The following is a 19,204-nucleotide window of genomic DNA, read 5'->3' on the forward strand; positions in this document are numbered from 1 at the left end:
TCCCCTCCTCTTCCCACCTCTACTTAAACCAATGCGCTCTATGGAAAATATGTCCCTTGGGGTGCACTCCAGCTGCTCAGAAAAGGGAAGCAAGTCCCAGTGTGCAGCCCCAGCTGGAGAGCAATGCCAGCAGGTCCATCCGCTCAAGCACCCTGCCTGATCTCAGCCGTTATGCTATGGCCATCTCTCACAAAAACAGGCTATGCAGCCGGTTTCAGAGTTAAATTAACACCTTGAAATAAGTCCCGAGGCATTTCTGTAATGTATCCTTCACATCATACCCTGAACTAAAATCTTGCTGTGTGTTTCAGTGGTTAAGCAAAATGATTCCTCTATATTTAGAGCAAAATTATGTCTGCCCCTAGAAAGGAGAGAGGACCATAAAAAAAAACTTAAGGGATAACCGTAATTTGATGGCCAGCACTGTAATACACAGGGCACAGCCAACAGCTCTGGCCAGCCAGAGAAGAGACGTGTGGGTGGCACAAGGTCAGGGTGCCTCTGTTGCCTGACACAGCAGATTATGTGTCTGACTCTCAACATACTCCCTCTAGGTCCTTTAAGACTTACCAGTACTATCAGCTGCCAAAAACAAAATCAAAATCTGTGATTTCCTCCCTGTGAAGACGTTACAGCACTGGCTTAAAGAATTTTTGATGGATTTAGACTCTTGAAGCTTATAAGATTTTTAAATGTCAAATTAAGGGGTACTTCGTTTGCATTCAAGTATTTGAATATTTAAAATGCTGTCAGGTAGTTCTCAAAAAATTTTCTTTCTGTTCACAAAGGCAATAAATTAATTATTTTTAAAACAATTAAATTAGATATGGAGTTCTAATGTATTTGAATGCCACCAGAGTCATAAATTTTAAAGAAATTCAGGCAAGTGCACCCAAGAAAGCCCCAATGAACAAACCCACCAACCAACCAAGAAAACCTGAGTTGGGCTTTCTAAGAGCATAATGAGAATCAGGTACTACATCTCCTCACACCCTCTGTCAGAGTGGTCCATAATTTGGTTCTTTTTTGAAAGGGGTTCTTGCAAAGGAAAGTGGCTCGGGAGAGGATCCTGCCTTAAAGTATGAGAACAGTATATTGAAAAGGCTTCACTCAGCATCACCCCCCCGCAAAAAAAAAAAAACACAACAAAAAAACAAAAAACCCCAAAACCCGCAAAGAACCCAAGGACTGGTGTGTATCTAAAGTTCTTGTATTTGCTACTTGTCCCTGAGTAGAACTTTGTTTCTTTTAAGCCCCTCCAAGCTAAGACAGGAACTTTAAAAAAAAGTAATTTACTGTGTTTGTGCCTTTAACGTGGTTTGGGATCATTTTAGTTGCTAAAGCAACATAAGCTGAAATTAAAGCTTTCCCTTTTGCATTCCACCCTTTCTAATTTTTATGATGAAGTCATCATAATCATGTACCTTTGATCTCACAGTCATCTGTGACACTAGATTAAGATATCACAAGTGAACAATTATGACTTCATGGAATGAAAGAAAAAGAAAGTTAAGCTTCACAAAGCAGGGGTTTGTTTTAAACAAAAAAAAAAAAAAAGAAAAAAATCTTTCCAGTTCTTACAAAGTAAATGTGCAAGCTGCATTAAATGAAGATGGAATCATGATTTGAAAAATCATATTTGAAAGCCTTGGTAACTCTTTTGAAACTCTTCTCTTGACTCTTGGAGAGAGGGGAGCGAGCGTAAATATTTTAACCACCAACTACAAAATATTTGAACTAAATATAGAGTAACTGTACTTGAAGGCTGTTGTGCTTCTGTACTATTCTCGTCTTTGTTTCCCTTTTTCGCTTGTACAGGCTGTTCCACCACCAAACTTTGAGATGCCAGTTTCTATCCCAGTGTCCAACCACAACAGTTTGGTATACAGTAACCCAGTCAGCTCCCTGGGAAACCCCAACCTTTTGCCGCTGGCTCATCCTTCTTTGCAAAGAAATAGCATGTCTCCTGGCGTGACACATCGGCCTCCGAGTGCAGGTAACACAGGTAGGCTCTGTTCCATCCCACCCCTTTAAATGCTCTTTTATCAACTGCTTGTGTCTGCCTGCCTTAGGTCACTTTAAACTGTACTCTGAGAAACAAGAACTCTGTTTTTTACCAGTCCTAACAGTTTGCCCAAAATTGGCGTGCTGAAAAATCAAAAGAAGAGCCAAAGGGGTTTCTATTCCCAATTTAGAAAATGAAAAAAAAAAAGTTTTAGAAAAAGCTGAATATTGACTAAGATTAAAGGAAATCAATAAAGGATAAAAGGGCAGACAATTTGCTGTTTCATAAAAAGGCAGCTTGTCTACTTGATTCATGCAAGAGCTCACTATACCATAAAGCTCAAAGGGGCAGGGTAGAAAATGTAACCAGTGCAAACAAGTTGAAGCAAGTAAAATCGGACACTCGTTACTTAAATCATCAGTCTGGAGGCTAAATGCAGAATTTATTATTATTTATGCATTCACAAGTGCCTTGATGGTCAAATGTTAGTTGAGCTCTGTCCTTGAGTGCCTTCTGTAGCAAGAGGCTGTGCTTTGCTCTGGTGATGATGAGGGCTCACCTTTGAATAGGATAAATGGAGATTAAGTTCATTCAATCTGTCTGGCTGAAGCAACATCAAGATCCTTAAGTATAGCAGGTTCAAAGAACCATTTGAGGTCCCCAAGTGCAAAGAGAAGTTTTAAAAATCCTTAGAGTGAATGTCTGTGAAAGGCTGATGAAATTAAAATTAAAAGCTATGTAAGTATGTGTTACGGCTTCTGAGTTACGTTCTTGTCCAGGAACTTTCAGTCTGTTCCTCCCAATCCTATGTGGAAGCCTTTGCTCTTCCAGCTAATAGCGAACTAAAGATAGTTTTCAAATGAAGGACTGCTATACATAACTTTCAAATGTAATTGATTTTTCATATGCTGTGGAAGTATGAAAATAAAATAATGAAATATCGTGCGCTACGTATTTTGTTTCTCCTTGAAAGGCAAATGTCTCGTATGGGTAGCATTAAACATTACAATTTTATGGCTATGGGTCTGATCCAATGCCTGTTGAAGTCAGAGGAAAACAGTGGTGGGTACTGGAGCAGGCCGTTTGAAGTCAGAGAAAATGTTTTGAATGTTTGCCTGTTATAACTTACCGTGCTCATTTGTAGTATTTCATTTCAACCCCCTAGGTGGCCTGATGGGTGGGGACCTCACAACCGGTGCAGGCACCAGTGCAGGTAAAGAGAAAAGAATTTGTATTTATTTTTCTAAGTGAACAAAGGGCTTCCTTCAAAGGCTGAGTCCTAAAATAGCTCCATATTGGAGGTGGGATATTAGAAAGTGATCGGCGTCGGTTTATTTCCCCCAGCTGGGGGTTGGGGAGTTGATGTTTGTGCTTCTCTTCTTAGTAGGAAGAGGCTTGTTTTCAGCAATGTCAAAAATCTTGCACCTCAACAAATTCCGAAGATAGAAATGTCTGCTTTTCTTCACGTTAGCCTTTCTATGAAAACTTCTGGGTCCATTGCATAGCCCTGTTCAGGCAAAACTCCTCTGAGGCCAGTGTCAGAAACCCTGATGCTTTTTAAGTCACAGGGAGTTTTTCCATTGACTTTAGTGGGACTGGGGTTTCGTTTTATGAGTTCAAGCTTCAGTAAGGATTTCAATATTGAGTCACTCATTAGACTTCCATCTACTGAGCACAGATTTGATTTCAAGCCCCTCCTCTAAGACCATTGCTAGTCAGCAAAATCTGTTAGCACTTACTTAAATAATCAGTAATTAACTTAAGCTTAGTTTTATGTATTTGCTTAAGTGCTTTGGTGCACAAGAGGGAAAGGATTTTCAAAATACCCATGCAGAGAAAACGATTAGCCCCTTTAGTCCTGCTCCCATAGAACTAATAAGAGCTGTACTTGCTAAGGTCCATGTTATCAAAGCAATGTTGTCAGAGTAGTCCCCTTTGCTCAGTGGACTCAGTGGTTTGTTAGCAATGTCAGCAATGTTGCATTATTACAAATACGGATTACAAAAGACAATGGCAAGATTACTGTTTCAGTTTGAGAAGTAAACACATATGTTCGAAGAAAATAAGCTGAGTGGTAAAACATGGAGCACATCCAATTTTACTGGGTTAACTGCTCTCAGAAAGAACTGTGTGGTAAAATAGTTGGAAGATCCGTTTTATGCACTATAAACCAAGGCTGATATATATGCCGATTCTGACGTTGTCTCATAAAATTACTTATAAAGAAATTCTGCATATAGTGATCTTTTCTTTCTTGGCTCTTCTCAGCCTGCGTTAGACCACCCCCTTTTTATCTTCACGCATAGATGAGTCACAGATGTTTGTGTGATGCGTTTGTAGTAAAATTGAAACTGCACAGCATTGTATCAGAAAGGCACTTTAAACGCTGAAGCTTTGAGGGGTCATTCTGTATTAATTTAGGAGTAGGGAAGGCAGACCACGGGAACTTAGCTATTAGCCTCCTTTGTTCTCTAAAGAGAAGAAAGCATGATAGAAAATTACAGTTTTGTTAATTATCTTTTGTTCGCCTACGAAACACAGCTAAAGAAAGATTCATTCTGGCGATGTTGGCATTTCATCTCACTTCAACCTCATGTATAGTAGAAACTTCAGGAGCGGCAGTGGAGGGACTCGGATGGGAAATCGATTGCCCTATTAAGGGGCTCCCTCTTCTGGCTTGTTAGGAAATGTCATTGTCTCGTTGCTGGTTTCCCTGTTCCTTTAAAAAGACGCTGGAAAGCAATTAGTGAAGTAGGCAATGTTTTCTTTTGAAAGGGGCACATACTAAAATAAAAGTTCATCTACACATGCATTCGGCTTTAATAATCCTTATGCTTAATAAAATCTGTATATCAATATGCCAGTTGAAAATTCATCTTCTTTTGACATACATTTTTTTTTCTTGGAAATATATTAAAAGCATATATAAGCATAGGAAGAGGGATAGCTTGATTATTTACTCACAAATTAAGAATTTGTATTTCCTGTGCACTGTGTTATGCATTAAGCTCTCAAGCAATGTAACTTTGGAGTAAGCAATTGATTTGAGGGGCATATATATGAGGGGCATTGCTAGGAATGCATCATAAATATTTAATGGTATGAATAGTCTTTGTTCTTTATCTGGCAATAAGAGCTTTAAACACCATTAAAGAAGTGTTTTCTAAATCTCTTAAATGGAGAGCAGTTGGAAGAATTTGATACAGGGCTGAAGGAAGATTAAAAGGTCACTATAAGGTTGAATCCTCTTTCTTGGTTGCAGAATTCCACAATGGCACTATTTTGGACAGTCCTCTTTCTTTAGGGTGCGGAAGAATAAACATCAAATGTTCCCCTTGTTCATCATTCTTCACAAGAAACAGAGACCTCTGTGTTTTCTTCTATTTGGCATCTTAGAAGCTGGTAGCATGATCATGTGGTTTAATCTGTTGGGGTTCATATTTCTGGCCAAATTAGAACATTATGAATTTGCATTTTTCTGCAGTGTCCAAAAATAGCATGTATTCAAAATAACATACTCCAAGAAGAGTCTAAAGAGTTTCATTTCTGCCAGTATAAAATGAAACTACTTTTGATTACTAATGCCAGGCCTCAGTTTCTGCACTGCTTTAACAAACTACATTATAACAAATTGCATTATAACTGCAGTATCAGAAATGGAAAAAGATTAGTTAAGTGTGTGTTTTGAGAAGTACATTATTTTGTTGGTTTGGATTATTTCAAGTAATAACTCTGAAATCATCCACAATTTACCTTGGGAGTCAACCCAAGACATAAATAGAACTTTAAAAAGCTGACTGCTTCTTTATTATCCTCCGCAACTAAATACCATCAGTGGTATTTTTAAGTTAAACCAAGGTTATCTCAGGTTTGTTAAAGTAAATTTGTTCTTAGCCAAACACTGATTGAATAGTTTCTGTCATGTGATAGCAGCAGCTGCCAACAAAATTGGAGTGAACTTCACATTTGGTATAGTTGCTAAATTATAAATACAGCAATGTCTTTGGCACTATTCTCTCAAACCAGAGGTTTTTGATTGAAAGATAGAACAAGAACTTTTTGGACCCAAACTGGTATGTTCTAAAACCATTCTAGCTTACCCCATAACTAATATGAAGACTAAGTGACATGTAACCTGTTTACATAATAGACTATGTGAAGTTCTTTTAATTTTTAGGGAGTGTAGTCTTTAACAAAACCACTTCACAGTAACTTGACCAGAAATAAATAATGTCTATGAAGTTTTACTACTGTGAATTATCTGAACTCAGTTTTTGTTCAGTGGCTCATATTTATGTTGAAAGCCTGATAAAAGGTTAAAACTCAAAAAATATTTCAATCATTTTAAAATCAAAATACAACAGTATTGGGAGGCTTCTTTCTTTGCATCTGTACTTTAAACTTTTGATTTTTCTAGCTGAGTTATATTTTTAGGTTGAGTTATGTTTTTCATTTTTTATATGGTTTTCAGATTATGACATTTTGTGTTTTATAATTAAGTTTTCTTTTGAATGGAATAAGCCCATCTAAATCAACAGAATTTCTTTACGTTTTAAACCACTGTAAATAATAAAATCAAAGGAAAAATTCGATCTAAAGTTTTAAATGCAAGATGGGTATAATAAAAAATACACTTGCTTTAACTGTTTATTCACTTCCTGTAATTTGTTTGTTTCATTATTTGATTTCTGTACGGCCTCCATCTTGACATTAGTATTAAACTAAAGGAGCGAGTTATTCAAAAGTACTTGGGATTCTACAAACGCTGTCAGAGGGACTGTGCTTGTTCTCTTTAAATCGAGCATCCTCAAACTACCTTTAAACCTGTTCTTTAAAATCATTAGAAACTGAAAAGATCAGTAGTGCATTTTGAAAAATTCATCCCATGTCTTTTTAATAACTGAATCCCATATTTACGTATAAATCAGCAGCTAGTCATTTCCTTCTGGAAATTAACCACAAGCTAACAGTTGCCTTCTCATCTTCTGAGGGCTGAGGTCCTGGATCTTCCAGCCAATATCATAATTTACTAGTGCTTTCCTGCTCCTTTTTCTTTTCTTGGTCATGTACTGACTGTGGATGAATGTATTATATTTTCTACTGGTATTTCAAGCCACATGGGAATATATGTAATAGTAGGGGGTTTTAATTTATAAGCCCTCAGGGTAGAGGCAATCTGGATTGTATCTTCTCAAAAAAGAGTGATTTACTAAAAAGAAGCAATCTGCCCAAATAAACCTACAAGCAGTACCAAAAATAAGCAAGGATTTCAAAGGCACCTAGTTGCATTAGTATTTTCTGAAACTATAAAAATAAATAAGCAGACTAATACTAAATATAAAAAAAAATAAGAATTAAAAGGTTACATAAATATTCTCCACTATGCCCTAAAACCGTGCTTGGCATAGTCAAAAGAAGATAATTCTTAGGCTACAAGTGTGGAATATGTTAAATAAACAAGTGAGCTTAGAACAATGATTCCCAGACCACGGTTTATGGGCAACCTGTTAGGACTGGGTTGGCCAGGGAGAGTATGGTAAGTCATTGCCCTTCCCTTATTGCTGGATGAATGCAGTCGCCCACAGACCTCTGATCCAAAGATTGGGCAAGATGCAGTACAAAAGTATAGTAAACAATAGTTCCCGTCCAAGGAAGTTTACAGTCCAAAAGAAAGAATGTGCAGTCATTCATAACAGAATTCATGATGCAATAGTACTAAATACAAACAATAAGAATTCATGAATTGGCAGTTTGGCTTAAAACCATGGAGGGGGATAAGGAATGAAAAACATAACAGCTCTCCTTTTCTCTTTTTCAACTCATATTATGCCATTAAGTGTTCCTTTTCCAAGCTTTGCTCCATATAAGGAGGATATATACTTTTTTTTTTTCAGTGTTTTAAGGGAAGTACCTACAAGTTGGAGATTTGTGATAAAGCAGGAAGAACACTAGAACTTGTTTGACAGCTTTAATACACAGTATGAAGGAAACAGTCTATGTAACAGTACCTGAATTTCATATCTGTGTAGGCAGTCAACATAGGCCTTGCCAAAATTAAGTCCTGTCTCTGCCTGAAGGAACTGAACTATTTTATACAGCTTATTCAGACTCTTTTCATACAGGTAAAAATCACATCAGTGAAACTTTGAGAATAAGGTTGAAAGGATAGATGCTGCTGTCCATGTAAAAACCAAAAAAATCTTGCAAAGGCTCAATGCATCTATTTTCAGCTAACTCATGTGACCTCTTACCAATGAAGAGATCCATGTAAGCTCATTCTGAGTAGATGTCAATGAAAATATGTGAAAATTTGGCCTTTATTAGGTTTCCATCAGTAGGGTAAGTGTTAATTTAGTAATTTATTTAGTTATTCTCTGTCTCATCATCCCTCTAATCAACAGTGTCTCAATATTTGTATTTATTAAAAGACAGCTTGAAAGGATTGAAAGGGAGAAAGCTCTAAGTTCACATGTAATGAACAATTAAGTGAGTCATACAAACTGTGGTTCTTTGTAAGTGGGATTTTAAAGACAAGCATGATTGACTTCTTTTCCTTTATGACAAGCAGTTTCAAATGTTTCTCAAGAATAATTTGGATTCTTTAGATAAAATCCTTTTCCTAGTGCAGTCTGGGGGAATTTCATGCTATACTTGAGTGAGACAGAGATTTCACTGGGTTTTTTTGTCTGTGCATTCTTGCTCCTTAAGACACCACACTGTCTTCTGTTGCACAGTGCAATCCTTGTTCAAATTCAGAAAATATAAGAAGGCATTGCAAATTAGCAAATTAGCAAACATCTGGATTTCATGCCTATCCTGTGTCCTGAAAGAGATAGTTGATGCCTCCTGGATCTGGAATGCAGCAATGACTTCGCTCTGAGAAAGAAAGCAAGAAAGGCTTTTAACCTCTTGAAGCTGGGACTGCAGCCACACGTGGAAGCTCCTGGCAGCATTAAGTTACTGTGACCCCTGCCCTTTAACTTTTAACGTGATTCCCCAATTAAGATGTTCAATCCATAAATTCCATTTGTTTTCCAAATCTCTTGCAAGCTGATTTTGCCTTTGGTAACAGTTGGAACAGTCTCCCAGAAATAAAAGCCAGAGCAGACAGGGATGGGTTACTTACTGACCTTTTCCTGGCATATGCTTAAATTTCAAAATAAATCTGAGTAGTATTATCTACGTGCAAAACACTTCCCTTTTGTGTGCATGTCTGTTCTAATAACACTGGTAAGTTAAAAATTTCTATTTAATATATGTAGTCCTGAAACTTTCCTGACACTGAATTTTAAATTATGCATTCTTCATTTTGCAATCATTGTACATTTAACAAAAATCAACAATTTAACTTTAGCTATATGTTTATGAAAAAAAAATGTTAACAGTTAATTCTAAAATTTCTTTGGGGAAGCAAGAAAGTATATTTTCAAATAATGTGTTTGGTTTATAATTGGAATTACTTCTTGTCTTGAAATATTTTTCATTAAAAAAGCATTTTTACGTGATAATTGATTTCAAACACCCAAAAAAAAGGAAATTCTTTGTCATCAGCAAATAATTTGATGCAAGCAGATGGTTTGTCAAAGGCTCTCACTCAGGCAGTCAGGAGGAGAGGTAAGTCCTCTACTCTTCACAGGCTTATATCTTTCTCCTATGTATCTTCAGAAAAGATTATATTTTTCAGTAATATAGTTCTCTCTCTGACACAAGTAATTTTTTTTTCCTTTCTTATGACTCTAGAACAGCTCATATAAAAAAAAGAAAAAATACCATTTGTTTTTTGCATGAACAGGACTAGAATGGAGCATCTTTTGAGCTAGCATAGAAGGTGAAGGAAGATGCATGCTCCTATTACGCATTATTTAATTTCTTTACTGGAGTAAGAGTTAACTTGTAAGAGGCCAGCTAAGTCCTGAAAACATGTTTTGGAGAGGGGGTTATCTCAGACAGGTGAGGGCCAGATATGATTTGTGCATCCTGCACACGTAAGAGATCAGGCCTATGCCCATTACTGCAAGATTTTTGGAGAAGCTGTTACGCAAGCTAAATTTCAGACGAGCACCATTGAAAACCACCCTTGATTTTTTGGCGTTGACCTCTCCTGCTAGACCAAACCTTAGTGCGGAAGATCTCTGCATTCCTAGTGCAGAGCCCAGACTAACCTGGGCAGATGTGAGTAGTGAGTGAGGAGGGAGCACTGTGCAAGGTCGGGGACGTTGCACTGGGCCTGCTCCTCCTGGTAGCAGCTACAATGCCGGTGGCAGGGGCAGCGTAGCTGTTTTGCCACAGTAAGATGCTTTTAAATGAGTTTCTGATCCCTGGCATTTTGTTTGGACCTTAAAAACTTACAACGCACAGGAATATTGTTCTGATGCCCATTGGAATATTGTTCTGATGCCCACATGTTTGAACGACAGTGTAATATTTATAGAGCACTAAACTGAAGACCACTGTGTAATTTTCTTAAGTGATTTTTCTCAATAATTGCTGCTTAGTTACTGTGCTGATTAGGTGAAGCTTCAAGCCAAATAAGATTAACTTGAAATATATGGGTTCTGAGATGAGCACAGCTATTGATAAATCACCATGTTAGAACAAAATAGTGTTGTGGAAGTGGGAATAAATGAATCGATATGATCAGAAGTAAAGATATAGGAAAGATAGTGTTTCTGCATTAAAGCTATATACTCTAAGATTCCTGAAATGAGGTGCCATTAAAGAATTATGAAAGCAAATAGTAAGATGCAATGAACAGACAATGTAAGAATATAAGCATACTGACAATAGTAACTGTACTGCAAAATTACAAAAACACAAACAGGACCTGGACTTGGATCATGTATTGCTCTGCTGCTTTGCTGAGCAAAAAAGGGGGGAATAAGGATGATCAACCTTGAAGAAGGAAAAGCACTCCCCCTTCTCTCAGTGTATAACTTGAAACAGACCCTCACTGCCTATGTGATACACCCCTGTTCCAAAGGCTGCAAGGATGGAGTCCAGAGATGTGCTGAAATATCTGCCTGCAGCCTGGGAAACCTAATTGCAGTAAGAAATGCTTTGAAGAGTTGCTTGCAGTTCCTTACGTGGGTAACCACAGGCTAATTCTGTAGACGGGCAGGTGCCATCTTTACATTTACTTTACTAAGGTGTGAACTCTTAGACTAAAGTGGGAGAATACTTAGTGCAAGAACTACTTTAGAAACATTGAAATATGGATATTATAGCAACAAAACATAACCACAGTGTTGGTGATCAGGTTAGTTTGCCATGTACTTAGTTATGCACTTAACTCAGCAGTGAAGTATTTGCATGAAGTGTAATGGTCTGTGATACACAGGTCAGGTTTCCGTTCTCATGGTCTTTCATTCTACATCTAAATAAACTCATCTATTTCTCCATTTGGCTGAAAAAGCATCTCAGATTTGTAGCCTCCTAGATTCATGGCATGTCCTTAGATTTCCAGAAATGTGTTTTGCAATGTGTTCCGTATGGTCCAGTGACCAAAGAGCCACTTCTTTACTTTCAGCTTCTGCCTCAGAACCGTCATCTCTGTCCTGAAGGGAATCTGATCCCCGTTACTGCAGCATGGGGTACACGTGCCCTTTATCAGCAACAGTTGTGTGCACCTGCAAATACTCCACATAGACTAGATTATAAGGATGTTCCAATTTTACATGGCACTAGCCCAAGGGTTAGAAATAATTTTGACTACTTCATCCGTGTAACCAGTTCATTAAGGTAGCTGGCAGTACTCGACATGGAAGATTTGAAGAGGAAGAGTTGGCTTTTAATTCTTTCATGATGAGGAACATGGTGCCAGGACACCCTGGGGGCTTCAGGCAGCTGGGGGCCAGAAGCAGTGGACATTCGTGGGGGTGGCAGGGCAGGGCTTCGCAGCCAGAAACCATCCCACCGCCCCAACCAGGGCGCAGGGCCAGCGAGGGGGCAGCTGGGGCAGACCCAGCCCCAGGCATCAGGCACCTCCGTGGGGGGTCTGGATCAGGCCCAGGTGAGGGGAACCGTGAGGCTGGTTAGAAGACTGTTAACCACAGTAAACAAGAGATTTAGCAGTAAGACTTCTATTGTCTCAGTATGTAGGATCTGAGCCTAAGAACCTGAACCAGCCCAGGGACAGAGCAAAACTGGAAAATGTGAGCCACAGAATAGAGAAGTCGCTTTCTTCATAATACTCTACAAACATAAGCAGATCATACACACAGTTTTCCTTGGGAAATTTGATGAGACCATTTACCTCCGCTGCAGGGGAAGCAGCGGAGGTTTGCCCGGTTTCCAAAATGAAATCTCACTAACACCCAGAATCATGAAATGGGATGCACAGTGTAACCTTTAGCTTTGTGCAGTCCCAGTGCAGGCAGCCTTCCATGTACACCTAAATTGTCTACAGTATTAGCAGTACTTTAGTGATTCCCAAATACTGTCTTTTTTCCCAGCACAGGACAACTGTAGTGCCATGAGAGCCCTTTACATAGCTTTAGACTTAAAGAGCAAGAAATTCCCATTAACAGTTATACAACCTGCATGGCAAGAATTACTAAGTTAGAGATCTGAGACCAGGATATCAACTTAGTCTTATATTATTGTAGGAATCTCTGCCTTTTTATTTACATTATTTCTAAATGGTTGGTTTCTAAAACTATAAAAAAGAGTTTTCTTCTCATTCTCTTCCCATTCTTCCAAACTGTCTGTGCGTTCACAGAATTTTCATCCTGTTTCAGTCCAAAAAGCAGCCGATATTTCACAAGATGCTTGAGAATTCTGTCACACAAAGTTAGTAGGTTTTATATACCACACCTGTCTGAGTTGGCTCCCAGTAATTCAGTAAAGAAGGTCCATTAGTGTAATGTTGTGGGAATGGGCAGCTACTTTAACGTAAAGATTTTCTTTTTCTGGGCGAGCATATCTGCAGATTGGTTTTCTTCTACCACTTGCAGTTAGTAGAGGTCATGTACTGTGAAATGACTAGCATGCAACATGTGAGTAAGAGCCTTCAATTATCTCTTTTAAAAATTATGTTTAGGTGAACACCAGTACAGTTTCCTGGCATTAGTGCTTTATTGCTGGTATCTGTTTTGTTTGGGTGATAAACCATAGCCTATTCCAACAAGGTGTATGCATTAAAAAAAAAAATTTACACATAAGATGTAAGAGATAAAAGGAACCCTTTCATTGCCTTTAAATTGCTACTATGAACAATTACTACTTCTCCAACAAGTGGGAAAATTAACTGAGTGAAGAGTGCAAAACTGGGTGTAAATTTAGCATGATTTCTATTACTGCATTGATTCTTTTATATGTACATATATTTTGAAGTGGAGGTAAATTGCAGCATACTTGGCTCTCATGTTTATATAGATTCACTCTAAATTTAACATTCTTTTTGAGACGCTTGGTGGTCAGTCATAGTGTCATATATACGGGATGTGCTTTTAACACAACTCAGTAAGAAGCAGGAATCCTCCATGAAATGCAAAGGGCATATTCTTCTTGGAATAATTATGATGATTTCCACGAGTAAGAGCATACACTTGTTAGAAAATTGAAATGACTGTTAATATTTATGGAAACTCCTTTGAGAATTTGAAAGCTCTTTTCCTATTAAAATTAATGGAAGGTAGGCATCCCTGGTTCCTAAAGATCTTGTAAATTCTCAACCCATATGGTCAGTGAAAAACATTAGAGTAAATGAAAGAGAGATTAAAGAAAGGACATATAAATTGTGTGTCTTGTTCTTCGTTCTTCTAGGACTACCATAGAAGTTTTTTCATTCAGTATATTTTTGTATTTTTGAAATTACAAATGAAAAAGTAACAAGTAGGGACATGACAGGTTCAAAACTTCAAAAAATCAAAATACAAAACTTTTCCAAATTTTCAAGAATTAAAGTCTCTGAATCATGATAATGCTGTTCAAGAATGTTGAGAGATATGGAAATAAATTATTGTTTCCTTACTTGTGTTACCTTAACATGTAGAAAGTTTTGTGGCATAAATGCTCAGTACAGAATTATTGCCCTAACTCTGAGAATATTACAAATTGCAGCCACTTTGCAACCACTGTAACACCAATAACCAAAACTGCATGTAAGGTACAGGTGTTAATAATGGGGGATGAAAGAAGAGAAGTAAACTTTGCTCTCTGTCCTGTCCTGAATGAACTTGTGCTCTACTCGTAGCCTTATATTCTTAAAACATGGAAGTGACCATTTAAGATAGTAGTACGTGAAATTTGTAACACAGTTCAAATCATAGTTTTCCATGAGTAAATGAAATTTTTTTTTAATAATTCTTCTTGACTGACTAGCTACTGGTGCATGAAAATAACTTTGCTGGATGTTTTTAAAAAGTGATATTGCAGGGATTAATCATGCAGTCTGTACTTGGACAGAATTCCTTCTAAAGTCAATGGCACTTGTGCCTGAATGCAGAATGTGGGAACATGCCCAAGAAGAGCATTCTATGCTCAGAAAGTATTTGTCTTTATATTCAGCCATTAGTCCAAATACAAAGTCTGGCACTGCATTTCATGACACGTGCTGCTCAACTAGTTCTGTCTAGAAACAAGCTCTTTTCTGTGTAAAATATTTTCACTCTTTCAAGTCAGTAGAACAAACAACACGAGGAAAAATAATTTTCTCTGAAAACTTCTTGAATTGAAAATGCTGTAAATTTACAAATTCTGACATACACCCTTTAAAACTTGTGCATCTACCGGGTTTATTTTCATTATACATTACAAGTTATATCCGTAATGTTTAAAAATGTTCTATTCCAGCAAAAATATGGCTTTTAACCAAATGAAAATGTAAAGCCAACTTGCTCTAAAATCCATCTGTTTTTCGTTTTCTTATAATCTATAATCAGGAAATCCTTTCATACATGACATATAATTTTTGCGCTTTCAAGTGGATAGTGGAATGCGATGTTCTGCATACAGTCACATCTAAATTGATAATTGTCCAGGCAGAGTGTAATTTTAAAGTATAGGATGAAGGAAGGTTTAATTTGTATATTAGAAGTCTTATACATTTTTTTGCCTCTGAATGTAAATGAGGCCATTCTCTTCAGTGGATTTATCTGAAGGTGGGACAGCTGCCCCAGAGCAGGCCACAGCTTTCTGAGCAAAGAGGATACGCTTTAAAGAGCTGGTTTAAATGCAGGCTCTTCTTAACTGTAAACCGCATGCATGCATTCATCATTGATTTTCAAATGATGGGTTTCTGTATCATTGGTTTAAGGTCCACAGTCTTACATTCCTGAATCCACATTCTACCAAAAGAATAACAGTTTGGTGTCTGGAAAGAGGAATGGTTATTATATGGCTCCAAAATGCTAGCTGGCATAATATGCCATGAGCAGCAGAAATCTACTGGTAAAAAGAAGATTGCGGTAGTTGTTAAAAATAATTTGATGTTCTAAAAATAGAAATGTAAGAAATGTTATCACTGTTCAAAATATTTTACATCAGTAGGTAAATGATATAAAGGTCAGACGAAAGTTTCTGAAGCCTAAAATTTTATACAGATGTATTCTTTCTCTTAGTTTTTAATATTCAATTATATTAAGTAAATCTCATGTAGAAAACGGGAGTTCTTTCTTGTAGGGTTTCTATTCTCTGAAAATCACAGCTATAGAAACAAACATATATATAGATTACAGTGCATGCTGTTTCGTTAAATATCTTAGGTTGTATATTGTAGACGTAAAAAAAAATTCACTGCGTTTTCAAACAGCTTCATTTTCACTCTCCAAACAAATGTTTGTCGTACAACAGATTTCACAAGGCAGTTTTCCTTCCTGTTGGTGAAATAGCTCCTGTATGAAACCAGTACCAGAGAAATTCTGCTTTTGCTTCAGTTTCTCTGTTGTTCACTTCTCCGTGTCATTAGTTTTCCCGTATTAAGTTTGCAAAAGATCAACTTTTGAAATGCACTGTAGTTTCTAGAAAAAAATATTGTTGTATATTCAAAACGCCCCTTCGAATTTTGCCACCTCTAGTAACACACAGCATTAATTAGAGCATAATATGTAGCAAATCCATGTTGAGAGTAATTGTCCATTCTAAAAAAAAACCTACTGGTACAAAATGGAATATTCTTGACAGCGCTCTGCTATTTTAGCTTGATAAATATAAAATACACTTTTTTTCATTAACTCATTTTGTCTCACTAATTGTAAGATGTTATTAAGGAAATAAGATTAACGATGGAAAATATTTTAATACAAAATCTCTGAAATTATCTGAGTGCGCCTAAGTTTTCATCTTAATTCCTTTTTGCGAAGGCTTAGGAGATCACGATAATAAAAAGCATAAGAATAAACAAGCCAGGCCAGACCAGTGACTAAAGGTACCTCATAAATATGAAAGTTGAGCACTTTGTGATACTTTTCCTGTGTCCTAAGCCTAGTGTTCACAGTTCAGGGTCTTCCAGAGCCTGAAGTGGTATTTTGTATTTAATAGCCTTTGACAGATTTTTTCCCCACGTATTTGCTGATCTAATAAATACAATTAGCTGATGTGCTTGCAGATTTCAAACATGATTTAATGGTAGTCATGCTTGGACACAGTTCATTATCCTAACTAGAAGACATCTTCACTCTCAGGTACTGTCATTTTTATGCCCACCTCATAGACTTATCAAATTTAGTTCCATAATCTATTGACGTCCTTTAGGGCTGTAAGCCCCATTTCACGTGTGAAAGAAAGTGAGATACTGAGTTCTTGACTGACTTCGGGACTACAATGGAAATTTGGAGGTCCGGGGCTTCTAACTCATAAGTCCTCTGTGAAATAGGAAGGTCTCATTTTTAGTGGAGTGGTGGGTCAGTAACCTTACGGGTATACAGTCATCAGTACTGGGTGGTGAGAGAAGGAAACTCTTTTCTGAAGAAGGCAAATGAAGCGTTTGCCTGTCAGAGTTGTTCCTGGGGCCTGCAGAAAGCAGCGGAGAGATGGAGATGAAAGATACGGTGGTATTTTCCAAATAAGGTTATGCTCTTGCTCCCATTGACTTTAGTGTTGACAGAATCAGGTCCAAAAAGTGTGGTGAAAGAGAGCCAAAAACATTCAAGAATCTTCCTAGTCCTCCCCCTGCCTTTTCTGGAAATTATAGCCTTGCTATACTCATCCTTTGTTTAAAAACAAAACAAAATCATGACCTGGAAAGGGCTGAGTCAGGCAAGGCAGGATCCTCTGTAGTTGTCAAGAAATCACAGCATAGCTTTGACATTTTTTTAAGCCATAAGACGGTCTGACTTTCCTGGTTCTCTTGTAAGGCAAATGTTAGATCTCAGCTGCTTTGAGTGCGCAGTATGTTGTGCTATATACCATCGTGCTGTAAACAGGGTCATATAATCAAGTTAATTTCAGCACATCACTGAGATGTTGGCTGACATGAGAGAAAGCATTTTAAGACAGGTTGTTCCAAGCATGGCATGTGTTGTATTTTCCTATAAAGATACATTACACGACACAGATATTTACCTTGATTTTATTTGCCTTGTTTAGTGTTCAGTCGTAAGAAATACACTGGAGTTTATAATCCTTCTCTCTCTTTTTTCTCTCCTTTTTTTTCTTTTTTTTTTTTTTACCTAAACAGGAAATGGATATGGCAACCCCCGCAACTCACCAGGTCTGCTGGTCTCACCTGGCAACTTGAACAAGAATATGCAAGCAAAATCTCCGCCTCCAATGAATTTGGGAATGAACAACCGTAAACCAGATCTCCGTGTGCTTATTCCACCTGGCAGCAAGAATACAATGCCATCAGTGGTAATGCATTTTCAAAGCTTTTTTTATCTCCTTCAGAAAAGAGATTATTTAGGAATTTCAAGGCCTGCTCAAGCAACTAGAATCAGCAGAATAACATCCCACGTTCTTGCTTGTTTGGTCTTTCTGTCTAACCTGCAGGCTTGACATCAAGTTGAGGATCTAGGCAGAGCCTGTTCGATTGCTTTTGTGAAGTCATATTTACTTCCTCCCTTTTTTCTATTGAGTTGCAAAATAGGAAGTGTGTTCTGCATGGTCTAAACTTCTGCACTCTCTTTCTTAGTAGCTGGAAGAGCCTTTCCTGGATTTGTTATAAAGGCTGAATGTAACCCTGAGTATTCCTAACCTACTGTGTTTTTCTTAAATATTTAGCCACACAGACTCTCAGCAGATGGCAGATTAACTACAAATAAATTAATTTGAACTCTATCACTCTGAGCTCCAAAGGCCAAATTTTGTAATGATAAGAGGCAGTAAATAGAGCAGGATAAAAAGGAGCATGAAACTGCTGTATCTCCTGCCAGGATTAACGAAATTCAGGCAGGCTATTATGCTAGAAGGTTGAATCATGAAGGTGTCATGTGCATATCTTGTAGTTCCATTCCAAAAGTCAGTTGGTGGTTGCAAGTAAATCTTTCATGAGTGATGTAACATTAAAGTGAGCTTAATTTTAGAAAGATCTTGATGGTAAATTTAAGTGACACTATAAACACATTTTTCCATTATGTAACAGACACTATTAGAGCAACTTCCAAGCTGACTACTTCAGCTTGACGCATAATAAATTAACTTTGAACGTCAAACTAAACCCCCCCCATAAATGTGATGCTGCCTTCTGAGAGGATAAGTAGCAAATAGTCTCCTACAGGGCAATGCTCAAAGTCGACCAAGGCAGTGACAAGCTGTCGGCATCAAATGATTTGTTCAAAGGTCCTTAAAACTGATACTTTCCAAGGGATTCTGTGAATGGTCAGGTCTCCCAAAATCAGCTATAGCAACACAGTCTGCAGCCGCTGGGACTGTGGAAGAAATAATGAATTCTTAGAGAAAGTCTTGTGCTGAAAACTGGATAGATTGTCCTCACAATTGAGACAACAACCCATTAGAAGGACAAAGAAGAGATCTATGAAGTGTTATTTTTCCAAACCATGCTCAGAAAAGTGTTTAATTTGCTGCCCCTATCAGATGAAGCTATTCCCTAACCTAGAAATCTGCATCCTGGTAAATATTTATATTCACTAATTTTTAATGCTCCTTTCCTATGCACTCAGTCTGAGGATGTTGATCTGCTTCTGGTAAGTGGTAGTGACATTCATCTTGATAATGAGGAAAAGAAAATAAGTTCTTTTCTATGATTGATACTTGTGTTGGTTGAAATAAAATGGAAAACTTTACTGTAACTATTTTGTGAAC

The 19,204-nt window shown here is 37.5% G+C and overlaps 1 protein-coding gene across 10 annotated transcripts in view; it reads left to right on the forward strand.

Moving 5' to 3' along the window:
* MEF2C (myocyte enhancer factor 2C) overlaps nucleotides 1-19,204 on the forward strand; it is a 140,477-nt gene that overhangs the window by 107,562 nt on the left and 13,711 nt on the right. For all 10 annotated transcript variants that reach the window (XM_068422931.1, XM_068422939.1, XM_068422929.1 and 7 more), the window contains 3 exons: nucleotides 1,819-2,005; nucleotides 3,171-3,218; nucleotides 17,622-17,794. In XM_068422931.1, coding sequence (XP_068279032.1) covers nucleotides 1,819-2,005; nucleotides 3,171-3,218; nucleotides 17,622-17,794 — 408 coding nt within the window. The remainder of the gene's footprint in view (nucleotides 1-1,818; nucleotides 2,006-3,170; nucleotides 3,219-17,621; nucleotides 17,795-19,204) is intronic.

This window comes from Nyctibius grandis, chromosome Z, assembly GCF_013368605.1.
Source record: "Nyctibius grandis isolate bNycGra1 chromosome Z, bNycGra1.pri, whole genome shotgun sequence".
NCBI lineage: Eukaryota > Metazoa > Chordata > Aves > Nyctibiiformes > Nyctibiidae > Nyctibius > Nyctibius grandis.